This window comes from Capricornis sumatraensis, chromosome 5, assembly GCF_032405125.1.
Source record: "Capricornis sumatraensis isolate serow.1 chromosome 5, serow.2, whole genome shotgun sequence".
NCBI classification, from domain to species: Eukaryota; Metazoa; Chordata; class Mammalia; order Artiodactyla; family Bovidae; genus Capricornis; species Capricornis sumatraensis.
The window spans coordinates 40,391,921-40,417,555 of NC_091073.1; the positions used below are offsets into that span (position 1 = coordinate 40,391,921).

Consider the following 25,635-nt stretch of genomic DNA (forward strand, 5'->3'; position numbering starts at 1 on the left):
TATCTATAAATTATTGAGGAGATAAAAGTTTTTATATGCAATTGCTTTTTGTATGACTTCAATAGCCTAAAATTTGGCTCTATTAAGGACTTCTTACAGTGAGGGTCTTTCAATATATGTGTAAAATATAAATTTATGGATATTTTGAAAATGAATGTCATTGGGTCTTTTTAACAAAATTTGATGAATGCCTCTCAAGAACTTGTAATATACCTTTTGCATCTTCCTGAGTCCTTTAAACATGCTATTTTAATCCTATTAATTAAAAAGAGGCATAAATTAAAACTAAAGTGCTTTTTACTTAGAAAGATACTCATAAAGAGGTTTATTTCACTAAAGCCACAGTGAGCCAGACACAGTCTAGAAAATAAGACAAATATTTCAGTAATCCCAATGGAATGGTGAAGTGGGGGAAGTGATAGAAGTGTACTCATTGATCTTAAAATATAAAATATAGCTGTAGTGGGTGATTGGGCTTAGAGTTAGAAGACCTAGATATGTTTTTACTCTCTCTTTGGCGTGTACTGTTCTTACACCATTAAAATAGTTGGTTGCTCTTTCTGAGTCTAGGTTTTCTTATCTGAAAATTATATATAGATAATCCTTCTGGTTCTCCTTAAGGATCAAATTAAATACTAGAGAAGAAGCTCCTTAGATGTAATAAAGCACAAAATGGATATTATGATAGGCTTCAGAGAGAAACCAAATATATTATTGAATTAATTGAAGTAAGGTGGGAAGAAAATTCAAGGCCTTTAAAAATATATTTAGGCATTGTGGATATAATTTCTTCTGCCACAAATAATAGGAAATTCACTTAAGTCGATAATAAATCATAACTTGTCTTTACATTTTCCTTCCAGGTTAATGGATATTAAATGGATTACTTCTCTTCTTTGTATGAGAAAACTGAGGGGGAAAAGCGTTATATGTCATTGGTTGAAACTAAGTAGGTCATTTATCACATAGCAATTAAGCTAGTTGTAAGTTAATCACATTGATCAAATCTGTTCATCCCTAACTTATTCTAACACTGTAGTATTGTATAGGAACAATAATAATTTGGCTATTTCGCGTAAATTAACACACCATCATTTAAGGGTTTGAGAGAAGCTCTAGTGTGGGGAGGAAAGTGTCCAGCACTTCAGAGCAATGGGCCCATGGTTTTCTTTAGTGTTTCTACTCCAACTGCAGTGTAAGTAGCAGCAGTACCAGCATAAATGAGGAACTCGTTAGAAATGCAGAATCTTAGGGCCTCTCTCAGATGCCTCAGTGAGAATCTGTTATTTTAGCAAGAATCTGAGCTGATTTGAATGCATGTTAATGCTGAGAAGCACTGCTTTACAGTGCTTTATTTCTGAAACCACCCCCTGGCACACACACAAACAAGAATACTTGGATGTCACAACAGGAATCTCTCATGATTACAGAGCAATAGAGCCACAGTGGGGTCTCCAAATGGCACATTAACCTCTCTGAATTATTAATAAGCTTGCAATAAATTCTGATTTAAATGGAAGGTAGAAAAATCAACACAAACAAGAATCACTCCTTTGAAAAAATCAGTTAAATGTTTATTAGACTTCTTATGTGAAAAAAAGAGGTGATGAATTGCAGTGATGATTAAGACTTATTTTTATCTGCAAGGGCTTCTAATCTTTTTAAAGGATGGTATAACTGCAAAAAGACTGATCCCATAGTATTATGGTAAATAAATCAAAACACTTAAAAGAACTTCAGAAGAGGTTGGGTGTGAAATTGAACTTGGAAAATTGGAAGAAATTTAGTTTATTGAATTTAACTGTTTGTTGGCATTAGATAATTTGATCATGAAATTCTGACAATTCTAATTAGGGGAAAAAACAGAATATATAACTTCATGTGGATTGGAGAGGGATTGGCGAGGGATGGGAGCAGAGAACAAAGTTGTTTAGGAACCTGTTGCAGCAGTTTTGAGAAGTAGTAATATGGCTGTTTGCCTAGCTGACAATAGGAATAAATGTTTGAGGAAGAAGAATGAAAGATTTACATGAGAAAATCTATAAGGCTTTAAATTTACCTGGATGTTGAGGGAAATGCAATAGCCTTAGAGGTACCAATTATTTAAATAGGGGAATAAAAGAGTAAGGGAATAAGGAAGAAGAACTAAAAACGATTCTGCTATCCTGAGCCTGAGAATTCAGTCATGTCAAAAGTCATTGTAATTGGTAGGATGAGGTGGTTGAGGGGAAAATGACAATATCAAGCTAGCTATTGGAAATTCTGAACTATGACTTGGGAGATGCAATGGGGTTTTAGGTGTATGTTTTGAAATCATCAGTAGAGAACTAACACTTTATGAGAAAATGGTTATAGGAAACTAAATGGAAAAGCTTATTTCATTGTTTATGCCCTACTGCCTGAATTAAGGGGGCTTCCCAGGTAGCTCTAGTGGTAAAAACCCTGCCTGCCAATACAGGAGACATAAAAGACACAAGTTTGATCCCTGGGTTGGGAAGTTCCCCTAGAGTAGGAAATGGCAGCTCACTCCAGTATTCTTGCCTGGAGCATCCCATAGACATAGAAGCCTACATAGGCAGGATACAGTCCATAGGGATGCAAAGAGTCAGACACGACTGAAGTGACTTAGCATGCACGCATGTTTAAATTAAGGACATTATTCTATGACTGTATTTTGAATCTCCCTCTTGCAATTCCATAAGCATATTCTGATTCAAATTCCATGCACATTTCTATAGAATTATCTTCCTTAGGTAAGAGAGAGGACCCTTTCTGGATAAATCCTAGAGAAAGTTCCATGGATAACTGACATCTGTTTGTTCTAAATGAAAAACCAAATGGACATTTCCCTGAATCAATGGAAATTAATTTTCAAATCAGATGTCATGCTGAATGCCCAGCATAATAAATGAAAAACAAAAAAGACATATTCAGGCCAATCATTTTAAATTTTATAATAGCAGAGTGAGGAAGGAAAAAGAAAGAAAAAATAAAAAACAGAAGACAGTCAAATCCTTGGGGCACTGATGACATGAGACTTCCAAACTGTAACTTTGGATATATGGAAAATTTCAAAAATCTAAGTCACAGACACTTCTGGAGATGTGCTCACCAAAATAAGAAAATAAATCAAAGAATGAAGACATGAGATCCAGGAAAGATGGGAGTCATACCAGGAGAGAAGTTGAAAAAAGTCTGAGAAAGTATTACTCAGGCCAGAGAACAGACAGTTCAGATTGGAGCAGGAGGAAGAAAGAGTCTAGGAGTGGGTATTCCTGGAGAGAAACAAAAACATATGACAATTTCATTTGAAAATGTTATGGACACAGTTTTCAGAAGGTGTGGAAAGGTTTGACTATGATCTTAATGAAGTCAAAGCAAATGTCACAATTGAGAAATTGTTAACAAAACCAACATATTGTTCAAGAAAGTAAGGATCATTAAAGAACAGTTTTTCTAAGTAGGGAAGAATATTTACCTTGTACTAATAATGGAATGATTAAATATAGCTTTCATAAAAATGGATATTCTATAATGTTAGGGACTTGGTTGGAGGGAAAGAGTTGGCATAAGAAATCTAAAATTCTCAGTTTCTGTAAATAATAATTCAATAGAAATGTCTGAGTGATTGAAAGAATAGTAATGCATATATATTATTTGTAAATAAGAAAATAAATAGAAAATAAACTAGTAAATATGTCAATAGATTCTAGATTGGAGGTGGACAGAGAATTGGAGATGACAGATGGGCTTATATATGCTTCTTAACATTACTTTTATATATGTGTGTGTATATATATATATATATATGCTTAACTTTGATTAGTGTAATTTAAAATTATTATTGTAAAATATTATGTTAGTCTCATAACTCTGCTCTGTAAATTAACTTGTATGAGTCTTTGCTTGAGGAATTATTTGCTGTTGTCATATTTGTCTTGCTATTTGGAATCAATAATAAGTGATGTATTATAAAATAAAATGTATTGACATTTTTGAGTTTTTAAAAATTAAATTCACATTCTAAATTGAAAACAAATTTATGCTCACTTGTGACATGGTGTTTAGATTTTAAGTATTCCTTAAAATTTGAGAAGGAAGACATTCTCAATACCTTAAAGTGAATTAAGAAAGTAATTGTCAAAGTAGAATGTATCTTTCCTAAAATTATCCTGTCAAGTATTTCTGAGGCAGTTTATTCTGTCATTGCATTGTTCTGGAAATGTATCAGTTATTTATAATGTTAGCTTTTTTTATAGGTCAGTAGCAAAATTTATTATGGCCAAGCTTTTGAGAATTTAAAACTATTCATTCTTACTCAAAGAATTTAAAAGGGATCCATAATCATAAATTATGAATCTCACATGTGATGGATTATAAAAGGCATCTATTGTTGAAAGCTGGCCAAATAAGAATAAACCTGTGATTTAAAAGCATGGATGTAGATGAAAATGTGATGGTGTAAAATTACCACACTCCTATTCCACGTCTTGTCCTGGAAAGAATGTTGCTCTGATGATATAATAGACTGTACTTGTTCCTAGTATATGTTTCCCTATGTGGTGTCACCTGATTTATTATTGATATAGATAATGATCTGTCTGAGACCTAATGAACAGAACGGTTTCCAACATTCCATTGCAGATGAGCAAATGAGAATTTGATTTCTTTTTCTTTCTAATTTGAACTTGCATTATTTTGCAAGGTAGAGTTAGACTTTTCATCTAGGAAAATAGAACAGTAATATATTCTTATAATTTAGTCTTTTTGTTGGGATTTTAAGTTTGAATAATATTCTTTATTTATTTTGAGCAGTTAGCTATGGAGACTTAAGCTTCATACATAGAGAATAAGCAGTATGTTTGATAGGTGAAGGTGAGCGATCTTGGTCACCAAAATCTTTTCATATAGTCTCAGGCCTCAGAAAACCAATTGAAAGTCAGGTGGGGCCAATTTAAGATGAGCTCTCTTTCCAAAGGTTAAATCCAAGAAAGAATTCTTGCCTTGCCTTGGACAAAAAGCAGGAGAAATACAGGTTCATAGCAGGCCAAAGAGACTCAGTGAGTCACAAAATTAGGGACTAATTTTCATTTTGGAATGAACAGTTTGCTCTCTTTACTCAACTCCTGACCCAAACAGAGAACAGGCTTTGGGGAAGTTGTGAGATTTGAAGTTTGTAGTGAGGTTGGTTTGACAGCCAGAACATTTCTGGAAACTGTGGGATCAAGAGGTTCCATAGAAGGAGTCTTGGGAGACTGGCAGTCATGGAAACCCAGGGAATTCAGAAGTCAAGAGGGAGAAGCTGAATTTATGGAGAAGGCAGGAATGAAGACACCTTTATGTCTTTATTTAGATGATGTTGCAGAGAACACACTAGAGATGTGACTGTGTTCAAGAAACGTCAGAATAGCCCTAACAATATAATGGTTATTTCTTTGAAGAAAAAGATGAGCAGGTAGGGTAAGAATTTGTACTTTTCTGCTGAATATACTGAATGGTAGGGAAAAGTAACAAGAGTTGTGTGTATGTGTGTGTTTGTCTTTCTTTCATTCTCTCGTTTTTTTTTTTTTTTTTGGCAAGTGCCGAGTCCTAACCAGTGGACCACCAGGAAATCCCCAGGGTGACAGGGTTTTGATCTGGATTCATTTTGGCTATAAGCTTTTTCTGCTGAGGAATTTGACTGGAAACTGTCTTTGCTCAAAGGTGATTTTATTTTTACCCCATGAAAATCTGCCCTTAATAACTTTGATTTTCTCCTTTAAAAAAAGAGCTTCCTGTTAAGTGTTCTTTAAAGGATGTGGGAAGCCATTTTTTAACTATGTAGTCTTCTCAAGAGAGAGATTGTCAGCTCCACCCAGTTTAGAATTTCTGGCAATAAATTCAGGATTTCAAGGGTTTGGGATTTTATTCATTTAATAGAGAACATTGAGGAAGTCTGTGTTGCCTAATCCTAAATTTGTTAGATTCCGCGTGACTGGCCACTCCTTTCCTTTCTGGGGTGAAGAGGAAGAATATAGAACATCAGGTCAAATATGTCTTCAGGCTGAAAGAACAATTATATGAAGGGACACTACAGGGAGATATAAAGACTTCTTTATAGAACAAGCTGTTGTTTCAAATAGGAGCAGGAACTGTGAGATAGAGGGGCATGTGGCTGTGAGTCAGGGGGTTCATTCCTGCCCTATTCCGCCATGAAGAACAAATTGGTTTTGTGAAGCCCACTTAACCATCCTGAACCTCATTGAATTGGTAATAATAGAGAATTCAAACAGCATTATCAAGATCTCCCTTTAGCTCTAATTACGTTATACTGTATTTCTGTTCTTCCCAAAGGTTAGAGACTACCTGTTCCAGGGAATAGAGCAATGGCCTGGAGTAAACAGATGAATGAGTTACTTGAAGTTTGTTATTTGATATGTGTCTGTTTTAACAGAGTTCAATGTATGGTTCTAATGCCGTAGAACTTCAGTGTTGGAAGGTGATCAGAGACCATTTGGTTTCTCTATCCACCATATTGGCAAGAGCTGTGTTATTTGGCTTGCTAATGAAGACAGAGAGGAAGCTCTTTCTATTTTTCTGTTAAAAGTATTTAACAATCTACTACTGTGGTACCATTGTCCTTTGTCACAAGTATATTCTCAAGACTTCCCTGGTGGTCCAGTGATTAAGACTCCATACTTCCAATGCCAGGGGCATGGATTCGATCCCTGCTTGGGGAACTAAGATCGTATATGCCCTGTGGTGCAGCCAAAATAAATAAGGTCTTCAGCTACTAGAAGTTTAAAAAAAAAGATATATTCTCATTTTTTTGTTGTGGATGAGCATTTTCTCCGCACTAGGCTGTGAGGTCTGTAAGAGTGGAACTTGTTAGCAGAGTTTTATAGCATATGCAGAGAACCTGGTGATCTTAGATGAGTCAGTTGTTTGCCTTCAGAAATCTAGTTTTATGAGGGTAGAGACTGACTTGTTGTGTTAGAAATGAGAAATTATTTTAAGTATGCTATTAACTCTATGTGGGAGACATACAATTTATCTGTGCCTTCGGTAACGTAACAGGAGATATTGATGAACTCTGGATATACTCTTTAGCAATGCACACATACATACAAGGGGACTGCCCGATGGTGTTAGTGGTAAAGAACCCACCTGCCAATGCAGGGGATCTAAGAGACTTGTGGGTTCAATCCCTGGGTCAGGAAGATCTTCTGGATAAGGGCATGGCAACCCACTCCAGTATTCTTGTCTGGAGAATCCCATGGACAGAGGAACCTGCTGGGCTACAGTCCATCAGGTTGCCAAGAATCAGATATGACTGAAGTAACTTAACATGCAGGCACATGAATACAAATATAGGAAAATACTATGCTCTTTATAGGAGTTTTGAACCACAGAACCATCCTGTTGTAATGGTTTCTTGATTATGGATTATGAACATCTTGTCTGTGTCATCATTCAATTAAAATCCATCCTGTACAGGATTTTCATAGTTAAACTAGTAAATGATTAATCATAACTTTGATGTATTTATTTCAGAAATAATCAACTGTAGATTTTTCAAGAATCTATTGATAGAACAAGAATGGGAATTTGAGGCCCTGGTTGAGTGAGATTACAAACTGAGAACAAGGTGATAGGAAAATGAACTGCTAAAAGAACAGGAGTGATTATGGTGGCTTAGGTCAAAGGTTTAGGTAGGAAGAACAAAGAATGCATTTAGGACCTAGAGGTCTGCAGAAAGGTGGGGCTGGTTAAGTAAGTACAGAGCAGACCCCCTCTGAATGGCTTTTATGAAGCAACCCATTCAATCCACCACCAAAGTTGGGGGAGGGGGAAAACAAGATGATGTCTTTGTTAAAAAGACTTATAAACTGTGGACAATTTAAAAAAATTATATGCCTAAGACTTGCTGGTTTAAGGAAAGAAAAAATAAAGCTTGGAAATATATTGCCAAATTATTAGCCTTTAACTTGCATGAGTTTTCAGCCTGCAGAGCCAGCATTCATATCTGATTCCTGAAATCCTGAGAGTATATCAGCTTTAGGTGTTAAGATACAGACTCTGGATTTAACTCTTTTTTTTTCCTAGGCTTTTGTTGATGATCCCGTGGAAACAAAAGTGAATTTGCTTGGTTTGGCAGAAATACGAGAAAGATAAGCTGCTTGGGGGAGAGGGAACCTGTTCCATTCCCTGTCCCAAGATCTTTTCAAAATGTGTCAACCTGAGAAATTTTCATATGTAATGTCTGAATCTAATTATTTACTTTGGCTGCTAAGCATCGGTAAAGCATGCTCTAATTGGTTTGATGCTAACATTGTCACAAGGCAACATTAAATCATTTTGAAATGATAATACTTAAGGTTAGTCAATATTTTTGCAGCTGTTTTTCCTAAAACTAAACCTGATAAAATTGGTTATGGTAAAAGAAAATAAAGCAAATGATGATGTCCTTTATTTTCCTCATTTAAGTAGACAGAAAATGAGATGCAATATCCTAAACATCTTCCTCCTCCCCTTAGTACCACCATAATTCAGGGACTTACCATCTTTTAGAAACTTTTAGATAATCTCTCTGCCCCCGTGTTTCCTGATTCTCATCCATCCTGAACACAGCAGCTAGACTTAACGTTTGTAACGCTAAGCTATACTCTTTATCACTTTCTCTGCATAAAATATTTTATTGGCTTTCAGTTACATATATAATACCTAAACTCTGCAGCCTAACGGTTTACACAGTGACTACTTTGAGACAGCCTAATTTTTCACTGCCCCTACCTCTTCTCTCTGTTCCAGCATACTGGACTACTGCAGTTCCACACATATTTATTAAGTTCTCAATTTGTCTCAGACTCTGAGCTGTGTGCTGGGGGTTCTAAGATAAGTAAGACCTGGTCTTTGACCCGAAGGAACTCATACCCCATAGTGGGAAATGCATTAAACATGCAATATGTAAGCATAATATAAGATGGTATATACCCTGGTACAATCCATTTGAGTGGTCCTCTGCTTGGAGTAAAATGTTTTTTATATTTTTCCTGTAAAGCTCTATCTACCCTTCAGGAATGTTTGTAAATATCACCTCCTTCTGTAAGGTGATACATAATTAATTGCTTGAAAGATCTGTTAACATTTTGTGTGTACTTCTATTAGAATTTATTTTGCTTGTATTCTATTGTCTATGCCTATCTATTTGTATATGGATCCGTGAGCCCCTAACAGCGAGGCTCAGCCATCCCACAACCTTGTTTACATGCTTAATACTTAATACTTTCTAAGCTAATAAGTATTTGTAGACAGAATAGCTTTTTAATGTTATTTCAAAATCATTTTAAAAAACACAGAGATGTACTAATCTTCATGAGTCAGATTTAATGGAAGATGAGATGATACTCCTTCATAGAACTTATTTGGTCCAAACCAGAGTTTAATATTCAAAGTAATACTATTTATTGAACTTCTCCTATCTTCAGGACATTGTTCTAAGAACTTCATAAAGTTACCTCCTTTAATCATGGGAATTATGAGTTGGGAAATATGACTTCCTTTTTATAGATTATAAATCATTATTATAATAGCTAATAGTTATACAGCACTGCCAGGCACTATTCTAATGCTGGTCATATGTTTACTCATTATTCTTCACACTTTCATGATTTATTACATTGTTTCTATCCATCATTATTCCCATTTTATAGATGAGAAAACGAAGGCAGGTTAACTTTCTTGCCCTAGATCATACAGCCAGAATTGCAAAGTCCAGTAAAATGTAATGGACTTTAATAAGTGACAAGTGATGTTATTTTTTTTCATGTTATTTAATAGTCTAGGGTTGCAGAAAATGAGAAGGCATGATTAGTACTTGGAGAAAAAAATATTGAAAAGATTTGGGTTCCTGTAAACTCAGAACTAAATTTAAATTTATTTCCTTTTTTGTTTGTTTTGTTTGGCCATATCACATGGCTTATGGATAGTTCTCTTAGTTCTCTGACCAGGGATTGAACCTAGGCCCTCAGCAGTGAGGCTCTCATCCTAACAATAGGCTTCAGACCTAAATTTGAATAGAAATGTGTCTATATCACAATCATAACTGAAAGACTTAGGCCTTGTAACAGCCCCAAAATAAATGGAGACTGGGACTGAGGTTATATTATCAGCTTTGCCACTGTTGTTTTGTGACTTTAGGGCATGTGACTTCATCTTGATGGAATTAAACACCTTCATTTATAAAATCATGAATTGGCATAAATTAAGTTTTAAGGTCCCTTCTCACTTTATAATTCTGATTCCATCACTGGTTCAGGATCACATCTCCTTCAGGTCTCCTTCAGACTTCCCTGGTGGCTCAGAGGGTAAAGCGTCTGTCTACAATGTGGGAGACCTGGGTTCGATCCCTGGGTTGGGAAGATCCCCTGGAGAAGGAAATGGCAACCCACTCCAGTACTATTGCCTGGAAAATCCCGTGGACAGAGGAGCCTGGTAGGCTACAGACCATGGGGTCGCAAAGAGTTGGACACGACTGAGCGACTTCACTTTCACTTTCACTTTCAGAATTCATTACTTCTACGTTTACATCTTCCTGTATATGTGAACTTTGTGTGTGCATGCTCAGTCATGTCCAACTCTTTGTAACCCTATGGACTGTAGCCTGTCAGGCTCCCTGTTCATGGAATTCTCCAGGCAATAATACTGGAGTGGGTTGCCATGCCCTCCTCCAGGGTATCTTTCTGACCCTGAGGATCTTTATGACCCAGGGATCGAACCAGTGTCTCCTGCATTTCCTGCATTGCAGGCGGATTCTTTACCACTGAACCACTGGGAACTAGGCAGTGTGTAATCTTCCAAACATGGATATCATAAAAAGTAGAAGGGGGAAAAAATGTCTGAGATTTATCATATACTTAGTTGGCTGCTTCCTTTGTGTATATTGATCATTTGATCAGTTTGCAAATCTTACTGTAGCTGAATGCATTAATTTATAACTTAAGAAAGCAAACAGGATTGTGAAAAATTTTGTATTTATTGCTTTTCTTCTAACATGTTTTATATTTATTTTGATAATAATATAAACACATCAATAAAATAGAAGTATAAGTTGAATCTTTCTAAACAAGTGTGTGCTAAAATCTGTCTGTGGTTTGCATATGTATAAATTGGAATTTTCATGATGTATATATGCATTTACAAAGTGGAATGGTGTGTATATGGAAGCAAATAAATATTTTGCTTAATAAGAATTTTTTTTTTTTCTATCCTTTTTATTTTCCCATAGACTTGCTGCTTTCAAATAGCTGTATTCCCTTTTTGGGCTCATCAGAAGGACTGGATTTCCAAACTATTATGTTAGATGAGGAGAGGGGCAGGCTGCTCCTGGGAGCCAAGGATCACATCTTCTTGCTCAGTCTGGTTGACTTAAACAAAAATTTTAAGAAGGTCAGTTTATTTCTGTCTAGTTGATTGGATGCATTTATTTTCATCTATGCTCCTTTCCGTCTCTTTCGTTTTAAGTGATTCAGCATCAAATGCAGTAGGTCATGTGCATGTCAAAAAATAACATATTAAAAGAACGTATTGCCTCTGATACATATTTCTGGATTTTATGGATTCAAACACATATGCATGCTTTTTGTTAACACTGAGTGTAATACTAAAACCTTTGAAAATATGAATGAAAGGTATGAAAAGTTAATAAATGGATGCTAACAGAAATGCAAAGTTTTAGATTTAAAAACTAGAAATGAGTTATTCATGAAGTATTAACATTTATATCTGTAGCAATTATTATAAATTTCTGAATTAATTTTCAGTGAACATATAAGCATACTTTAAAATGATAGTATGACTCCGGTAGCATTTTAAACCACGCTGTCTTCTCCACATTCTAATTTTACATTTAAACAGATTTCTGCTATGAATTACTCACATTCAGATAGTAAGGATGAACAATGCCTCAATTATGGGCTCATTAACAACAGTCTTACCACTTAAAGAAATATATACTCAAAACTGAAAAGCAATTACTATTGTATTCTACATTTTCAGCTAGCACTGTGATATGCAAAGCAAGGATGGCCACACTGTCTTAATTATTATTAACTAGTATTGTAACTTAGTAAATATCAATATCTATGCAAACAAAAATGGATATCAAGACTAGAGGAGTTGAATGACTAATGAGAAGACATATGATCATTCTGCATCTGTAAGGTATACTTGGTTGTTTTTTCTTTCTCTTCTTTTCCATAAGAAATTCTATTGCAAAAGAAATACTAGGAACCATTGCAAGGTTTCAGGTCAGTAGTTCCCAATACTGTATTCTTGCCTGGAGAAGTCCATGGACAGAGGAGCCTGGTGGGCTACAGTCCACAGGGATGCAAAGAGTTGGACACAACTGAAGCGACTTAGCATGTACACACTGAGTTAATAGACACTTTATCCCATTCAGAAAGAGTTATTTATAGGTCACTCTTGGACTTTGAAGCTTCACATAGCTTTCACCTACAATGACCACTTTAACTTAACCCTCTAATTATGAGGCACTTTTAATAACTAAATAACAGTTGTTCCACTATTTGAATATTATCAGCACCAAGAGTTTTAGTCTACATAGGCAAAATATTTGTCACCATATGCGTTACTATTGCTTAATGAGCACATGCATTAGAAATATTGTTTTTGCTCTTGTAATCATTTAATTTTTAAGTAGTACTTCCACACATTTTGAGGCCCACCAAAGGAAAAGGAATACTTTTTAAATAAATGCTCAGGTATGGTAAAGAACTAATCTTTGAATGCAAATGTATATGTGTGCCTTTTGTGTAATCTGTGAGCACTACAGTATTGCCAGTAGTTCTTGACTTGTGTCAGTCCAAACACACAAACTCGTAAGGTTATCTTATTTTTTAAGATGAGTATTATTCTATAGCCTAGATATTGTTTATAATAAGATAAAATAAACAGTTGTGTGGTAGAATTTGAAAAAACTTACCTTTCATTCTGACATTAAAGCTTCATTCCATTTATTCCTTTTTAAAAAATATATTTATTTATTTGGCTGTCTGGTCTTAGCTGTGGCACATGTAATCTTTAGTTATGGTGTATGAACTCTTAGTTGTGACATGTGGGATCTAATTCCCCGACATTGGGATTGAACCTGGACCTCCTGCATTGATAGCATGGAGTCTTAGCTCTATGCTATGGAAATTCCCTTATATAATAACTGGGAAATCCCCCAGTTCTTCTTAAGGGTGTATTTTTTCCCTTAGGAGTATGAGTACTTAAAAAAACTCCTAGGAGAGGCTATAGACAATATCAACTAGTATCTCAACATCAGTAAATATCTTTATGGCTCTTCTTACGAAAGAGGCCAAAGGAAATCTTCAACTTTGTGGTTTTTCTTTAAAAGACACTACATAGCTAACAAAGCATTTTTCCAAATATGTCTCAGTCTTAGAATAATAACAAAAAGTGATTCATACTTTTAAGGGAATTTGTTCTGGTGCTGTTCTCTGCCTTCAGAGATTGGAAAGGGTTGGAAGAATAAGTCCATTTATCTGAACTGAGTGTATTAGATCATTGCTTAAAATAAATTCTGATAGCTAACTTCCTCCTCTGGCTATTTTAAGTAAATCTCTCTTTGGCTATATTCCATGCTTGAAATGTGCTAATATCTAATAAAATAAATGTTTATGAAATATTGATTTCCCTTATGATGTTATTGAAATAAATGGTCATTTGAACATACTATAAAAGTAGAGTCTATACTAGAGACTTTCTGTTAAACTGACATTTATCTTTGTAAAATGAACAATTCATAAAGAGGTTAGGTATGCAAAGGTAAGAATTTATGTTTTTATAGGTATCCACCTTTAAAATTTATATAAATCATGTCAGTTCTGAAAGGTTCTTACTCCACAGTAGCAAGTAAGTGTCAAGATGTAGTAGTTGAGCAGTGTTTAGACCTACGTGGTTTGCATTGGCTCAGTGCCCCTCAGCAAAAATCCAGACTCCTCTGTGGAAGAAACCACACATGCTGGGACTCTGTGGGGCTGAAGGATTTCCTTTGTATTCTTTATAGAGTAAAGCAATCTACAACACATAATTGAGCTGTGAGTGACTGGTTGGGAATTTTTTCCTCTGGGAAATTTAAAAAGAAATTGTGTAGAAAGTATCCAGTTGGAGTATCAAAATTTAGGATATCTGTTTATTTGAAGTTTTTGTACAAACAAGGCTGTGCCTACTGAAATATCAGCCATTGTCATTTCATATTTGCCACAAGAATTTAGAGTGGAATCACTAAAAGTAGTAGCAAAAAATCATTTCATCATAAATATTTAATAATATTCTTCTTATGATCTTAACTCTGTTCAGACTAGATTTTTGAGTCTTTTATAATGCATGAGGCAGGTATATGAACGGGGCAGGTATATGATCAATAACGTTTGAGAAAATAGCCGTAGGAGAAGAAAGTCGAAATTAGACCTTTCAGGGCATTTTCTCTATCTAGAAAGTCAAAATTAAGTAGACCAAATTTTTTTCCAAATTCTGACATTTAGATAAGAGGGATAAGCGATGCTTTTTTTTTTTTTTTTTTTTTTAATTTCTACAGAGACATAATAGACTTAAAGGCAAGTATAAGCATTACCAGGGACATGATATCCCAGAGTTTAAGGAGGCTTTTTCTACAGTTGATCTGTTGTTGTTTAGTTGCTAAGTTGTGTCTGACTCTTTGCAACCCCATGGACTGTAGCTCACCAGGCTCCTCTGTCCATGGGATTTGCCAGGCAAAGAATACTGGAATGGGTTGCCATTTCCTTCTCTAGAGGATCTTCCTGAACCAGGGATTGAACCCACATCTCCTTCATTGGCAGGTGGCTTCTTTACCATTGAGCCACCAGGGAAGCCTGTAGAGTTGGTCCATTAGTCCTCTATTTAGTTCAGAAATGTGAATTTCTGTGAATTTCTCTCAGAAGGTTTGAAACAGATAATGCACATTGATTTGATATTCCCTTCCCTCAACCCTAGATCAAAATGGAGCAATCAGATCCATTCAGAAGGGATCCCATTCCAAGGGCAGAGATCTGGATCTATATTTAATCACTCCCACTAGTTTTGTTGTCAGTTGAGTTCCCCCAGAAGCCAATTGTGAGATGAAAATTAGCTTATAGAGTATTTGCAAGGGAGGGTTTCTTGGGATCAACACACATGAGGGTACCACTAAGGAAGCAGCATTAGACAAAGGGAGAAACAAGCTCTGTTGCAGTTTGAACAAAAGCCTCAGCTGACAGACCATGCTGATAAGGTAGCAAACATTTCAATATTTTCATCTAATGTAAGTGATAATACCATTTTTCAGCTTCATTTATCTAGTAAAAGAGAATATCCATTCTCTCCCCATCTCATCCATTCACCATGACCATTTATGTTATCGCTTAGAAAAATAAGAATCTGATCATATTTCTTCTCTGTTTATAGACTTCTGGCAGTTCTCAATTTCCAAAGAACTTGCATAAACTACAGGATTCTGTTGACTTCTAAGTCCTTCCCGTCCATTTCTACCCTGTTTCGTCTCCTTTTAACCCACTCTTCCTTGTTCTCTCACTAGCATTTTACTTTGTTTGCCTCTTTCTCTTTCTTTTACTCTAACTGCCATGTTAGTTCCTTCCAAAATAATTCAAGTTTTGTACTTTGCTACAGTTTCCTGAAATTGCCATTCACTTTCTTGCTCATCTCACTCTTCATTTTTGAAGGCATTTATCTAATTTTACTCTTTTACTGCATCCTGTTCTCCAAGGGTTCCTCATCCTCGGGAGACATAACTATCTTTGTGTTTACTAGAACATTTTATATATTTGTTGTTCAGTCGCTCAATCATGTCCAACTCTTTGCAGCACCATGGACTGCAGTATGCCAGGCTTCCCTGTCCTTCACCATCTCCTGGTGCTTGCTCAAACTCATGTCCATTTAGTTGGTGATGCCATCCAACCATCTCATCCTCTGTCATCCTCTTCTCCTCCTGCCTTCAAACTTTCCCAGCATCAAGGTCTTTTCTAATGAGTTGGCTCTTTGCACCAGGTGGCCAAAGTATTAGAGCTTCAGCATCAGTCCTTCCAATGATGTTTCAGGACTGATTCCCTTAAGGATTGTCTGGTTTGATCTCCTTGCAGTCCAAGCAACTCTCAACAGTCTTCTCCAACTCCACAGTTCAAAAAGCATCTCTTCTTTGGTGCTTAGCCTTCTTTATGTTCCAGCTCTCCCATCCATACATGACTACTGGAAAAACCATAGCTTTGACTATAGAGAGGTTTGTCAGCAAAGTGATATCTCTGCTTTTAATACACTGTCTAGGTTTGTCATAGCCTTTCTTCCAAGGAGCAAGCATCTTTTAATTTCATGATTGTAGTCGCCATCTGTAGTGATTTTGCAGTCCAAGAAAATGAAGTCTGTCACTGTTTCCATTGTTTCCCCATCTATTTGCCATGAAGTGATGAGACCAGATACCATGATCTTAGTTTATCAAATGTTAAGTTTTAAGCCAGCTTTTTAACTCTCCTCTTTCATCTTCATTAAGAGACTCTTTTGTTCCTCTTCACTTTCTGTCATTAGGACGGTGTCATCTGCGTATCTGAGGTTATTGATGTTTCTCCCAGCAATCTTGATACCAGCTTATGCTTCATCCAGCCTGGCATGTCCCATGATGTACTCTACATATAATTTAGATAGGCAGGGTGACAATATACAGCCTTGATGTACTCCTTTCCCAATTTTGAACCAATCTGTTTTTCCATGTCCAGTTCTAACTGTTGGGTTTTTTGCCTGCATAAAGGTTTTGCAAGAGGCAGGTAGGGTGATATGGAATTCCTATCTCCTTAAAAATTCTCCAGAGTTTGTTGTGATCCACACAGTGTCAAATGTCCTATCTGATAAAGCTATTATCATCCATTTGTATAAATATATCCCCCTTTTAATAATACACTCCTTGAGTGGGGGAACTATTTTACATGCACTTTTGATTCTCCTTTAAACATTGTACAGTGTCTTAGCCATAAAGAATACTAAATAATGTTTCCTCATTTTTTTGAGTTGGTAATTTTGTTATCTTCTTTTGAGTGTGAGACCAATATATTACTCTTTAATCAAATAGTGTGCTTTCCACTTAAAAGTCACCTTACTTGGGCTGGTTAAAAAAAAAAAAAAAGACTTATTAAACTATAGAATAAGAGTGTCCAGAGTTTGAGTGGCTATATAAAAGATAATATCATCTGTTTAGCAATAATATGAATGATCTGGTTCTTTCTGTGTCATCTGTCTGCCATCACTGGTGTTGGCATTACCCTAAGGTTTGTAGAAAGGTGGCTGTAGCAGTTTCATGGGCCACATCCAGACAAGGGAATACAAAAGAATAAAAAAACATTACTTACTATGTCTCATTCTTAGGAGCAAGGAAACCTTTTAAAGAATTCTGCCTTGTACCTCTTTGGCCTAAGCATGTCAATTCGGGGGAAACTATGATTTGCTTACATCAGCCAGCTGTTTTAGAAGGAAGACGTGTTCACAGATCGGTCACTTTGCAGACATGGAGGAGAAAGCAAGTTTTCTGAAAAAAAATAATTTTCTTAGGGGAATTTTTCTTATTATTAACATAGATTTCCATAGGCAAACATGAAAGTTTTCTCAGATAATCAAAGACTGTGTATTTTCTCTTTGGAGGAAGTTATAAAGATTAGCTAGTTCTACAAGGAAATTATCTGGAAGGATTTATTTTTCTTTCAGGAGATATCTTGGAAAATATTCACTGCAAGTAAAAATCCTTGAAATCATTTATTTTTCTGCACACTGTATGGTAAAAAATGAAAAACCTGCTAACCTTTACAAATACTTCTCTTGCTTATGTAAGAGTTCATTTGCCTCTATAAAACTTCTCTATGATTATTTAATCTAAGCTTTTAAAATCTAATCTGCTGTAGCTTTTTTTCAAATCTGCTGATATCCTGTAAGTTTTTTCCCTACAATATTGTTAACTGTTGTTTGGGTGATACAGTCAGTAGGGAATACATTACAGTTTAACTCAGAGAATTAAAGACTATATCATTATTGTGTAGTACTAGATTTTCACATTATACACTAAATATTTAATGTACAGATAACATATTTTTTTTAACAAATCAAGTAAGTAGACTTAAGAATCCTTGGGAATATTACCTAACAGAATTATATCTAAACTAATTTTGGCTTGAATGATGATCTAGTGTTGAAACCTATTATATGTATTTGTAGAACTAAAACTTTGAATAATTTTTAGCAACTGAACTTTGAATAATTTTTTCTTTTGGCCTTCTACCTAAGTCAGTTTTTAAAAATCTTTTTCACAGATAACTTTGAGTGTCTATTATTGGTGCTAAGAACGTGGTGTGAGTGCATGCTAAGTTGCTTCTGTCGTGTCTGACTCTTTGCAACCCTATGGACTATAGCCATAGGATGGGAAAAACATGTTTGAGAAATGGGGTAGAAAAAAATCATTTCTCCCCTCCACGTGTAAATTTCTCATGTGTGCATGCTAAGTTGCTTCAGTCATGCCAGACTCTGTGATCCTATGGACTGTAGCCCACCAGGCTCCTCTGTCCATGGGGTTCTCTAGGCAAGAATACTGGAGTGGGTTGCCATGCCCTCTTCCTGGGGGTCTTTCTAACCCAGGAATCAAACCTTCCTCTCTTAATATATGCATTGGCAGCTGGGCTCTTTACAACTAGCGCCACCTGTGGCCTCAGTTAAACTAGATTTCTCTGCCCTAACCCTTAACCTATCCCATCTCTAGAGTCAGAGGAATTTTAATATAGTCCTTGAAAAAGGTGGTCAACTGCAGACAGACATTTATATCCATTTATCATTCATTTATAAGTGATGCGTGAGAAACCTGTTCAGTGTAGACATCATAATAATGAAAGTGTTTGACAGTTGTACTGTATGGTTTAAGGACCTGTGGCTTCTAAACAAATTATCCTGAACTACACAGTATCTGTCACTTTGACTACAAATGAACATTTTCCACCTCAGCCAGCCTTAAGTAGTCCTAGCAATAATTCATGTAAAATCCAGAGCTCTCTCTATGTAAACTTTAGCAGTAATATATACAAGCTAAAAGTCTCTCACTCTCTCTTCTCACTCTTTCTTTTTAATGGAATCATAGTTGACAGTAAAAAAAAAAAAAAAAATCCAATACTCTGTTTGGTTATGTTATTTAGTTGGCTTCTTGATTTAATGAATTGTTGGGATCCTTCTATCTGAAAATATAACTCATTTTGGAAGCAGTTCAAACCATGCTTGGGCGGAGTTAGTCTCTAAACCAGCATGTAAGCAAAAAGGTCACAAAGGGAATGATTTATTAAGCTAAGTATGGCCTTTGTATCTATTAATGAAGCATTTTTTTCTTGGTTTTCTTTTGTTTTCTCTCGTTTTTTTTCAAGTAGGCTATAGAGGCTGATGAATAGACCAATGAGAAACAAGCTTACTCTGAAACTACAGTTATTATTTATTTCACGTGCTAATCTAACAGCAACTGTTATGTCAACTCATGGAGCGTAATAATAAACAACTTTATTTTACCTCCCACAGTTCATTTCAATCTACTCTGTGGGACTCTGTTATCTCCCTGGACCTGTCTGACTTCAGCAGACCCCATCACTTTCCAGGTCACTCTTGGGTAGTATACAATTGTTACCCAGCAGTTAAAAGGTCCATTCTGATATAACAGAGCATTCAACCTCATTTAAAATTCTCCCTGTTTGGGCATGCCATGGGAGGGAGGGCAGGCTCTCAAGTAGGGAGAAATTTAGAGGCTTCTTCACTCCTGACTCTGCTTAGCACACCTCCTCTTTTGTGAGCTGTTATACTCAGTGTCTGACCCTCTAATGTCATATCAGGAGGAGGGGAGAGGAAAGGGGTTCAGGGAAGTACCTTTTGCCATCACCAGAGAGACCCCACTTCTCATCCATCTGGCCTTGCCAGACGTTAAAGGGTGACTTTTCTTTCATAAGCACCATTGTGAGTTTCTGGAATGTCCTCTTTCTGGAGTTTCTTCTCTTGCAGTTCTCTGGATACAGGTGACTGTATTTCTGCTCTACCAGTGTGTCCTGATTCTCTATCCTGAAGCAGGTTGCAGTTCCATCAAATGTTAACTTCTAAAGTCTTTTCAATCAAGGGGATCAAGGGGACTTAATGCCCTCCCATTTTTGCATGAACATGGCTCCCACCCATCCCCTAGGAAACTGTCATGTGTATTTTCCTGGACACACTCCGGAATTTCAGGTTGATATCAGTATGGCCCCTGAGCCTGGCCTATGCCTCTGCTGCAACCTGTCAGTCTCTCTCTCATTCTTTATGCATTCATCCACAATGTCCCACAGCAGCGTGTTTAACAGCTAGTGCATCTTCAGTTGTGTTCGACTCTTTGTGACCCTATGGACTGTAACCTGCTAGTCTCTTCTGTCCATGGGATTCATCAGGCAAGAATACTGCAGTGGCTTGCCATTTCCTCCTCCAGGGGGTCTTCCAGACCCAAGGATTGAACCTGTGTCTCTTATATCTTCTGTATTGACTGGTGGATTCTGCACCATTAGTGCCACCTGGGAAGCCCCCAGGTACATCTTGAGGTGCCATCAAAGCTGATTCCCTGGCATCTACTCCTCACCCTAGGGCTTGTAAGACACATGATACAACTATCTCGGAGAAAATATCCTTCTCAAGGGAAAAGAAAAAGCTTTCTAATCTCCAGGATCCAACTATTTTATAGCTTGAACATAGATGTTCTATATGATTCTTGGCCACCTACTTTGAAGATTTTTTGCATCCTGAGCTAACATGTCATTTTCAATTTTTTATCAGCTAAAATTTATTTTTTAATACCTTGCTCTACTGTCTAAGTCATAAAATGAGCTTTCAAAAGAATGTTGCTTTACCTCCAAATGAAACAGGCAAGCTCATTGTATATCATTCCTGATGTATACACTCTAGAATTATAGGAATAATGGAGAATGTCAGTATCCTTATTAGAATTTACATTTTGGATAAAAATAGCCTTATTCAAAACATTTGCTGTCTTACATCTTGTTTTCCATGTTTTTCAATAGTATTTCTGTTGGGTTCTAGCAAAGCTAAGTCATAACTGAGAAGCTAATAAATGAGAATGTAGGACATGCAATGATTCATTTTTAAATAATCGAAACATTAATCTTCAAATAGTTTAATTTCACTTTGAGACAGTACTTATCTTTTTCCCTTGTTTTTATTTAATTAAAAATATTTTATCTTGAAATTGACATGTGTCAAAATTAAATGCTATACATAAAATGTTCGAAGAATTGCTATGTTATCTAATCAAAAGTGAAGATTGTTAACCAGGCCCCAACAGAAACCTATTAGCTAAATTTACAGGGTTGAAGGCAGAAGCAGTTTAATACTTAAAAATTTTTTATGTTCAAGATAGTTGCACATAATTTTTTAGTTCAAGGTATGTTGGTGTTTGTTTTTAATGTAAAAAGCACTAAATATGTTTCTGGCAGAACCAAAGGAACTTTTCCTATGGGTTTTAAAATGAGAAAGCAATATATCAGAGCAATATAAATTTTATAGCCTACCTAAGAGGATTCCATATTTTTATGGAATAACTTGAGACAGTTTCATTTCACCTTGCTAAAGTTAGATCCCCACAGTTATGAACTTTAGATTCTTTCAGTTATTTAACCAAAAAATAATCAAAACTATTTAAAAGGAAACATTGGATAAAGATAAAACCCTTAAAAGCTAGAACTCAGACACTCTAAGAAGCTTGACTTTCTTTTTTACCTTATTGTTCATAGTGATTCCATGTTTATAAATGTGATAGTTTTTTTCTTCTTTCTAATAACCAAAATGTAATTTTGTATATTTTTTCCTTATTTAACGTGAAAACAAGGTATGTAATTACGAAAATTAGATTACTTGAAATTTATCAAACTATGCTTCTGTTTTTAAGCACTTTGATTAGAAAAATTATAATTAGTTTATAATTTTAACTACAGTAATTTTCAGTGGAATATTTAAACACCCTTTTTTTGTATAGCATGAAAGGAATTTATTTTCCTTTCCTTAGGGAAGCCTAAAACAAGAGGGTTTCTCATACATGGGGATCCTGTACTTGCTTGCTTTATATTGAGTATAAGCAGAAATGCTTTTATAAATCAGAGTGACCTTCTGACTATTTCATTAACTCATTTCATGGCTGAATAAGACATTCTCATCTAATGTGTGACCCTGGAAGTCTATTATTTGGGGGGAAAGACTCAGAATAAATAACTTTTCAATTAAAATCAAGTTATTGATGAAAGAAAATTGCCACTCTTTTCTTAGTTAATACTTGAAATAAAGAAAATATAAACCCTTGGAAACCATGTGGACATCCCTATAAATTAAGTTTTGGTATAAGGCGCCCTGCTTAGTTTCATGGTGATTAATCTGCTCCTATTGCCTGCAGAACACATGCTGTCTAGTCATCAGAGGTGGAACAATTGCCTCCTTCATGGATGGGCTGGCTCCCCCGCCCGGGTGCTGATGTGCAGGTCCCATCTGGTCACTGTAATGGACTGTCAGGATGTTGTCAGACTGCTCAGACCTCTGCCAGAACTCTGACAAGAACTCTTTCTCTGTCTCCAGTTTTACAGGAAACTGTGTAGATCATGTTTCAATAATTTTCAAGTACTTATTCTATATGCGAAGCTGTGCCAGGTGCTAAAGAGGGTAGAAAGGAAAAGTGATGTCCCTGGTCACTCAGTATCAGTGTTTACTTAACTTTAATGAGTCATATACTTGTTGAAGAAGATAATGGAGTCTGTGACTTGTATTCCTTACAAAATTTTGGAATCTATCCACAGTTGTAATTGCACCACAAATTCAAAATTACCATCCTATCTGTGGATGTCTTAAATTTCCTTTTAATTTGTATAATACAAAAGCTAATTCTGCAGATAATGCTAAGATAACAGTTGAAAGCACAGCATTAGCTGCTAACAAGTAATGCAGTAGAGACTTGAACTCCTGTCTTGGGAGTCCACCGCAGTTCATTGCTCTTTATGCCAGGCAAAAGTCCCAAGCTTAATCTGCTTGCAGAAAGAAAGGGGCAGATGGATGTGATAAGCATGAGTGTATCAGAATTCAGAAGTAGGCAGTAGAAGAAAACTAAATGTATTGGTAAAAGAGGCTTTGAGCCGAGTCCTAAAACAGGAAAGGGAAAGACAGTTCTTACCCAAGACTTACTTCATGAGGAAAACTATGTGCCCAGATTAGACCCAAAACTTAAGAATTTAAACTTCCTCTTCTGTAACAGTTTCTGTCCTAGTCAGTTTGAGATCTATGAGCTTCACCGCTGGCCCTCCTGTCTTTATTTCCAGCACTTTGTTCTTTCAGCTTAGGTCTCCTACCTACCTCTCTTATGTCCTAGGAACCCAGACTCTGGAGTAGTCACTGCTCCCTCAATTGTTCATATCCTTGTGTCATACAGCATTTAGAACAGCATTTTCCCAACTTTTTTTACAACCATTCAAAAACTTGGCTGCTGTTCTTTAACAGAGATGGCCACTTGAATTTTTAAGACTGAAATTTTGTCTTTAATTAGATTTTATGGACAAGTTGTAACTTCCTCTTGGTATTCCATTCAGCTGTTTTGACATCTCTAAATTAGGGCAAAGGGCATTTGACTGACCTTGCACTTGCTAACTTGAGTCAATTAAATTGCTTCTCCAAAGATGAAACAAACAGCAGATATAATTAGCATTTCCTTAGGATGTTGTTATAAGGCCTTATCATTATTTGAATGTTTCTGTAACTTGCCTATGATTAACTAATTAAAAATAAAGTGCCTGACATTTTACCTTACTAAGTGATAACTCTTAATAAGTTATATAGCTTATAAATGAAACTGTAATTGTTAGAGACTTTGCAGCATTTTACTGTGAGCTCCTCCTGCCTATTTGTATTCAAAGTGAAGTAAATATGCTTCAAAAAAAAAAAGCAAATCATTTTGGATTTTGGAAAGAGATAAGCAAACATAGTCTGCTTATGATTGTGTACAATTGTGCTCATTTCACATGCTAGCAAGGTAATGCTCAAAATCCTTCAAGCTAGGCTTCAGCAGTACATGAACCATGAACTTCCAGATGTACAAGGTAGATTTAGAAAAGGTAGAAGAAACAGAGATCAAATTGCCAACATCTGTTGGATCATATAAAAAGCAAGGGAATTCCAGGAAAACTTCTTCTACTTCTGCTTCATTGACTACACTAAAGCCTTTGACTGTGGATCACAACAAACTGTGGAAAATTCTTAAATAGATGGGAATACCAGACCACTTTACCAGACCACATTACCTGCCTGGGAAACCTGTATACAGGGCAAGAAGCAACAGTTAGAACCAGACATGGAACATGGATTGGTTCAAAATTGGGAAAGGAATTTATCAAAGATGTATATTCTCATCCTGCTTATTTAACTTGTATGCAGAGTACATCATGCTAAATGCAAGGCTGGATGAATCACAAACTGGAATCAAGATTGCACCGAGAAATATCAACAACCGTCAGATATGCAGATAATACCCTTCTAATGGCAGAAAGCAAAGAGGAGTTAAAGAGCCTCTTGATGAGAGTGAAAGAAGAGAGTGGAAAAGCTGGCCTAAAACTGAACATTCGAAAACTAATATTATGGTATCCAGTCCCATCACTTCATGACAAATAGATGGTGGAAAAGTAGAAACAGTGGCAGATTTTATTTTCTTGAGTTCCAAAATCACTGTGGACAGAGACTGCAGCCACAAAATTAAAAGACACTTGCTCCTTGGAAGAAAAGCTGTGACAAACCTAGACAGCATATTAAGAATTAGAGACAACACTTTGCTGACAAAGGTTCTACTACTCAAAGCTATTGTTTTTCCAGTAGTTGTGTATGGATGTGAGAGTTGGACCATAAAGAAGGCTGAGTGCCAAAGAATTGATGCTTTTGACCTGTGGTGTTGGAAAAGATCTTGAGATTCCCTTGAACAGCAAGGAGATCAAACCAGTCAATCCTAAAGGAAATCAACCCTAATTATTCATTGGAAGGACTAATGCTGGGAAAGATTGAGAGCAGGAGGAAAAGGGGGTAACAGGAGATAAGATAGTTGCATGACATCACTGACTCAATGGAGATGAGTTTGAACAAACTGTGGGAGATAGTGAAGGACAGGAAGAGAGGGAAGCCTGGCATGCTGGAGTCTGTGCAATTGCAAAGAGTCGGACACAACTCTGTGAATGAACAACAAAGCAAATAAAATCAACATAAGGTTAATAGATCATAGGTTGTATTGTCTCTCTTCAGACTAGTAATCTACATTCTGTAAATCTGAAAGAAACAGATATATACCTATTTGTACTTGTTTTTTAAAGAAATATGTAGCCCTTCACAAAGTTACATGTCATCCTTGTATAGGGAGCATACTAATCTTTCTATATACTTCCAATTTTAGTATTTCAGTGTCAGGTGAACAACAAAGGGGCTCAGTCATACATATACATGTATTCATCTGTTCCTCATCTCCTAACAACTCAATTATTTTCTTTCCTTGGTAAAAATTCTTAA

The 25,635-nt window shown here is 36.0% G+C and overlaps 1 protein-coding gene and 1 non-coding gene across 2 annotated transcripts in view; one reads left to right on the top strand and one right to left on the bottom strand.

Moving 5' to 3' along the window:
* Window positions 1-25,635, top strand: part of SEMA3D (semaphorin 3D) — a 144,360-nt gene that overhangs the window by 7,631 nt on the left and 111,094 nt on the right. The window contains exon 2 of the mRNA XM_068973015.1: window positions 11,267-11,427. Coding sequence (XP_068829116.1) covers window positions 11,267-11,427 — 161 coding nt within the window. The remainder of the gene's footprint in view (window positions 1-11,266; window positions 11,428-25,635) is intronic.
* Window positions 25,441-25,544, bottom strand: LOC138080525 (U6 spliceosomal RNA). Its single transcript, XR_011144984.1, has one exon. It is a non-coding gene; the product is annotated as a U6 spliceosomal RNA (small nuclear RNA).